Source organism: Cervus canadensis, chromosome 18 (genome assembly GCF_019320065.1).
Source record: "Cervus canadensis isolate Bull #8, Minnesota chromosome 18, ASM1932006v1, whole genome shotgun sequence".
Classification (NCBI taxonomy): Eukaryota; Metazoa; Chordata; class Mammalia; order Artiodactyla; family Cervidae; genus Cervus; species Cervus canadensis.
The window spans coordinates 52776030-52782029 of record NC_057403.1 but is presented as its reverse complement, the minus strand read 5'-3'; the positions used below and the strand labels follow the sequence as shown (position 1 = coordinate 52782029).

The 6000-nt window shown below is 53.8% G+C and overlaps 1 protein-coding gene across 1 annotated transcript; it reads left to right on the top strand.

Annotated features, from left to right (window-relative positions):
• Positions 1-2436: 2436 nt before the first annotated feature.
• On the top strand, positions 2437-5330 carry FOXC2 (forkhead box C2). The gene has a single exon (XM_043435441.1). The coding sequence runs from the start codon at positions 2935-2937 to the stop codon at positions 4441-4443; it is 1509 nt and encodes a 502-aa protein (XP_043291376.1). The 5' UTR covers positions 2437-2934; the 3' UTR covers positions 4444-5330.
• The last annotated feature ends 670 nt before the right edge of the window (positions 5331-6000 follow it).

The window sequence follows — 6000 nt, the reverse complement described above, 5'->3', positions numbered from 1 at the left end:
CTGAGCGGAGAAGAAACCTAATTCCAGGGGCAAAGGAAAATGTCTCTCTCACCTCTTCTGTCTTGATTATAAGGAATTTTTCCCTCCCACCCCACTTTTTTTTTTTTGCATTGGGGGGATAATTTAGGCAGTTCAGCCTAGTTCTTTTCAGATGTCATCGGTTTAAACCTGGACACCCTTGTAAATAGAAACTCAGGCAGAAACTGCCATTTGGGGATTTATTTTCCGTGGTCCTTAGCTATTTTGGTTTTTGCCCTGTGATGTGATAAGGCTTTAAAAATTTTTTTTAAACGCACCTCATAAAAGCAGAGTAAATAATATTCCTGCAGGAAGTCTACAGATTGAGGGGTGTTTCCTGATCAATAGTTTGCATTTCCAGTAAAATTGTGAGAACTCGGGCTGCCTGTCACGTAGTCGAGGAGAAAGACACTTTTTGCTAAAGGTTTTTTTTTTTTTTTTTTTAATAGATGTGAAAATACTAGAGGTATGAAAAAATAATAAGGTTGTAATGGAAGCTGAGGGGTGGGAGTTCAAACCATTCACCTGTGAGCTGAAGAGTGGGCAGCCTCATTTTACTTCGTTGCCCCCCTAAAATTCAAATTAGAGAAAGAACCCGGGGCGCCCATAAAAAATGGAGTGAATGTTTCAGAAGCAGAATATTCTAGGTAATAGGAACCTATTTTGTACTAAATGCTTTCCCTTTGATTTTTAATTTATCAGGACATAATACCATTCATCGGTAACGAACATAAGTATTTTTTTTTTGTTCCGTTTTTGAAAATGAATTAAGTGTCCCCAGCGTGTTCTATTCACCTCTCCAAAAGCTAAGACTGACAGTAGATTCTCGAAAACCCTTTTCTTGGGAACCTAATAAACAACTGACGGGGACATTGAGGAGGGGGAAAGGAATCCTGAAATACAAAAGTTTTATCCGAGGTCTTCTTCCCTACCCAACCGGATAGACAACTTCAGAAGAATTCTGACCAGCGTTTAGCCCGTCACAGAGTGTCCTGCCCCTTCGGGGAAGCGAGCGAAAGGGGACCTGATTATTCGAGGTGTTGAAGAAATAAATACTCAGTGCACAAATAAACAAACTTCCCGGGATTCCTCGAGAGAAGGAGAAAGCTCTGAAGGGCGAAGACCTCCGAGTCGCTCCAGGTTCGTATCCAGAATAATACCGTCTCCCGAGGTGTCTTGAACCATTTGCAATCGCTTATCCCATCCTCACACGGAGCCCGGGTGCCCAGACCACCTTATCAAACCGCAGCCAAACAAAAAAGACTAACAGACAGAAAATCAACGCGGGGACTCCCTCAGGGGCTTCGCCAGGAGCGGGAGGCGGGGGCTGCGCGCGGGGCTGCGGGTTCCTGCCGGCGGGGCCGCGGTCGGGAGCCCGCGCTACGGACGCGCGTCCCCGGCGAAGCCCCCGCCGACTGCGGCTCGGGTTTCTCCTCGCGGGCAGGGGAGCCCGGCTTTGCCGCAGGGCCGGGTGGCTGGTGCATTGTTCCCGGCTTCGGGGAGCGCGGGAGTCAGCCTGTCAAAGGGAATTTATCTCTGGGAAAACGGAGCTACGCGGCGAGGCTGGGGTTGGTGGGCTGCGAGCGTCTACGCGGGAGGGCAGAGGGGGAGGTGAGCTGAATTATTTCCCTCTCTTCCCCAAACCCCACAACACCGCAACCGATGTCGGGGATGCTTTACCGAATCCACGGCGAGTTTAGAGGATTATATTCTGTAGGCATCGCTACGTTCCCCGCTTCGCTATCTGCCTATCCCCTATAGACGCCTGGGCCTCCCTCCTCAGATGGGGGTGAGGGGCACTCGGTTTCTATAATTCGCCTCTTAAACATTTATAGGTTATTCTTGACGGCCCTGAACCTGGAAACTCCCCGTTGATTATTAATTATTTGCTTAAATAATGACCAAATCCAGAGGAGGCCTCTCCATTCCAATTCAGCACATTTACTTGGAATCCATTACACCTGGGCCCCCACAATTAGGAAATCTAATTATTCGCCTCATCACTCATTAATAAGAAAAATAGTCCCAGGTTCTTTGCTACTTACAAGGTCTTTGGGGAGATATTGGACTACATTAATCAATTCGGTTTTATATCTCAAACTCACTTTTATCTGCAAAGGAGCGCTAGTTGTTTTTTTTTTTTTTTTTGCTCTGGGCACGTGGGCCCATTAACCAAAATGTGATAATAAAATAAATTTTAATAAGATATAACTCTTTTTAAGAAAAAAAAATCTTTTCAAGTTAAGACTGGGCTGCAGGAAAGTCTGGTTCTGCGCGGCTGGGTCTTAGAGCCGACGGATTCCGGCGCTCGTCGTCCTGATTGGTGCCAAGTCCCCACAGAGGCCGCCTTATTGGTCCAAAGTTCCCGGAGGGGGCGTGGCCGGGGGAAAGTAAAACCTCGCTTTCAGCAAGAAGACTTTTGAAACTTTTCCCATTCCCTAAAAGGGACTTTGCCTCTTTTTCCGGGCTCGGCAGGGCAGCACCCTGGACCCCGGCTCGCCGACCCTCAGGGCTGCCGATTTGCTGAGTGGGGGGGCTTGGAGAGCCGCCTTCCCTTTCCTGACGCGGACCGAGCGGCCAGCGTTGGTCCACCGCGCGCGCGGCGTCTCCTCTCGGTCCCCGGCCGCCCGCCGAGTCCCGAGAGCGCGCGAGGAGTGAGCCGGGGCCGGCGCTGCGTTCGCCGGGGCGAGCCTTCCAAGATGCTGCTCCGCCCGGTCCGCTGAAAGCGAGCGCCCCTTCCCGGTCCGAAGGCGGGCGCCCCGCGCCGGCGCCTCCTCCAGCTCACCCCTGAGGCTTCCAGGCGCCCGGGGCTCCCCCCACCGGCTCCCTTCTTCCCTCTCTCGCTCGCGCTCGCTCTCGTAGGGCCTTCCTCGCGGTCCTTGCGCGCAGGCGGTGGCTAGCCGTCTCGGACGCAGCATGCAGGCGCGCTACTCTGTGTCCGACCCCAACGCCCTGGGAGTGGTGCCCTACTTGAGCGAGCAGAATTACTACCGCGCGGCGGGCAGCTACGGAGGCATGACCAGCCCCATGGGCGTCTACTCGGGCCACCCGGAGCAGTACGGCGCGGGCATGGGCCGCTCCTACGCGCCGTATCACCACCACCAGCCCGCGGCGCCCAAGGACCTGGTGAAACCGCCCTACAGCTACATCGCGCTCATCACCATGGCCATCCAGAACGCGCCCGAGAAGAAGATCACCCTGAACGGCATCTACCAATTCATCATGGACCGTTTCCCCTTCTACCGGGAGAACAAGCAGGGCTGGCAGAACAGCATCCGCCACAATCTCTCGCTCAACGAGTGCTTCGTCAAGGTGCCCCGCGACGACAAGAAACCTGGCAAGGGCAGCTACTGGACCCTGGACCCGGACTCCTACAACATGTTCGAGAACGGCAGCTTCCTGCGGCGCCGGCGGCGCTTCAAGAAGAAAGACGTGCCCAAGGAGAAGGAGGAGCGCGCCCACCTTAAGGAGCCGCCCCCGGCGGCGTCCAAGGGCGCTCGGGCCGGCCCCCCTCTAGCGGACACCCCCAAGGAGGCCGAGAAGAAGGTGGTGATCAAGAGCGAGGCGGCGTCGCCGGCGCTGCCGGTCATCACCAAGGTGGAGACACTGAGTCCCGAGAGCGCGCTGCAGGGTAGCCCGCGCAGCGCGGCCTCCACGCCCGCCGGCTCCCCTGACGGCTCGCTGCCGGAGCACCACGCGGGCGCGCCCAATGGGCTGCCCGGCTTCAGCGTGGAGAATATCATGACGCTGCGAACGTCGCCGCCGGGCGGCGAGCTGAGCCCCGCGGCCGGGCGCGCGGGCCTGGTGGTGCCGCCGCTGGCGCTGCCCTACGCCGCCGCGCCGCCCGCCGCCTATGGCCAGCCGTGCGCGCAGGGCCTGGAGGCTGCGGGCGCCGGGGGCTACCAGTGCAGCATGCGCGCCATGAGCCTGTACACCGGGGCTGAGCGGCCGGCGCACATGTGCGTCCCGCCCGCTCTGGACGAGGCCCTCTCGGACCACCCGAGCGGCCCCACATCTCCCCTGAGCGCCCTCAACCTCGCCGCCGGCCAGGAGGGCGCGCTCGCCGCCGCCGCTGGCCACCACCACCAGCATCACGGCCACCACCACCCGCAGGCGCCGCCGCCCCCGCCGGCTCCCCAGCCGCAGCCGGCGCCGCAGCCCGGGGCTGCCGCGGCCCAGGCGGCCTCCTGGTATCTCAACCACAGCGGGGACCTGAACCACCTTTCCGGCCACACGTTCGCGGCCCAGCAGCAGACTTTCCCTAACGTCAGGGAGATGTTCAACTCCCACCGGCTGGGGATTGAGAACTCGACCCTCGGGGAACCCCAGGTGAGCAGCAACGCGAGCTGTCAGCTGCCCTACAGATCCACGCCATCCCTCTACCGCCACGCGGCTCCGTACTCCTATGACTGCACGAAATACTGACCTGCCCTGGCCCTCCTCTGCCCTGGCCCGCTCCGGCTTCGCCTCCCAGACGCGACCCTCTCAGACAGTTCAGGCTGCAGAGACGCAAAAAGAACCAAAACTTGCCCGCCGCTTTTTCCGCAGACCCGGGAGCAGAGAGCGCGCGCGTGCCAGCCTCCGCCCTCTGCGAAGCTGCAGGTAACTTTAACTCGCCGCCCCGTTTCTGAGATCCCAAGAAGCCCCAGTACAGGGACGCGGCCCAACGAAATGAATAATGATTTAAAAATCCCCCTCCCCTTCCAGGATGGCTGTGCTCACTGCTCCATTTGGGGTTTCAAAAATTATAACTTATGGACCAAATCCCATAGCGACCCAGTAATGACTCTCTGTAGAGACCCCCATAGGTCTATGGGGCTCTCTATAGATTATGTATGTGCTGTGTGTAATTTTAAATTTCTCTAACCGTGCTGTACAAATGTGTGGATTTGTAATCAGGCTATTTTTTGTTGTTTTTCAGAGCCATTAATATAATATTTAAAGTTGAGTTCACTGGATAATTTCTCATCTTGCCCGACCATTTCTAACTGCCAAAGTGAAAATTCAAGAAATCTATGTGGGGTTTCCTCCTTCCCCTGTACAATTATGAGACATAATTCTTTTCCCAGTTGTAGGTCTTTTACAAAACAAGAAAATAATTTATTTTTTTGTTGTTGTTGGCTGATAAAGAAGTCAAGTATCTGATACTTTTTATTTACAAAGCGTGATGGTGTTGTATAGTAGATTCCTCCCCCAGCATTCCTAAAAGAAAAAAAAAAACACTAAAAATTTAACTTCACCTGTGTTTGTCTTATGTGGTCTTAATTGTTGTACTTGCCTTAAAATAAACCCATGTTGTTTTTCTGCCCAAAGTCCGGACGGTGTGTTTGTATTCTCGAATTTTAAAAAAATGAGGTGTGTTCACCAATCCACCTGTTTTGATTATTTTTGTTACACAGGTGGGTAAATGTGTAGACATCTACAGATGAGCACAGAGGACTGAGGGAACTCCCCTATTGTCCTGCTAGTGTCAGAAAAGGCTTTTGAGTAATTCAGAATCCCACCCTGACCCTGGCAATTGAGAACCAGTCCTGGTTGGATGTAGCTGCCTGAAGGGCTGTGAGCCGTAATGACAGTTGCTGTAATGCATTTTGTTAAACGCAGAAAAACATGCCAATAGTCAAAACAAACACTACCATTCCATCCCAATGTCCAACCAGCTCCAATTTAGGAGGTGAGGGAGGGGAAGATAAACATTTTCCATTAGCTACCAGCAAACCAGGGGGAGTCCTGCTTTTCCTCAATTTCCTAAAATGCGGACTTCCTTCCCCACTTTAATAGTACTCCAGAAAAGGATCTGAACCAGGATTTCGAAAATCCAAAGGGGATTGATTCTGTACCATTTAATGACTGTCCCTGGGAGTGGCCAGATCAGAGGTGAATTTTAGACCTCTCTACTTATGGATTTGATTTCTAAATCTTTACCCTATTGCAGTGAAAAACTTTAAAGCCTCGTAGCACTTCAAAAATAATTTACAATGC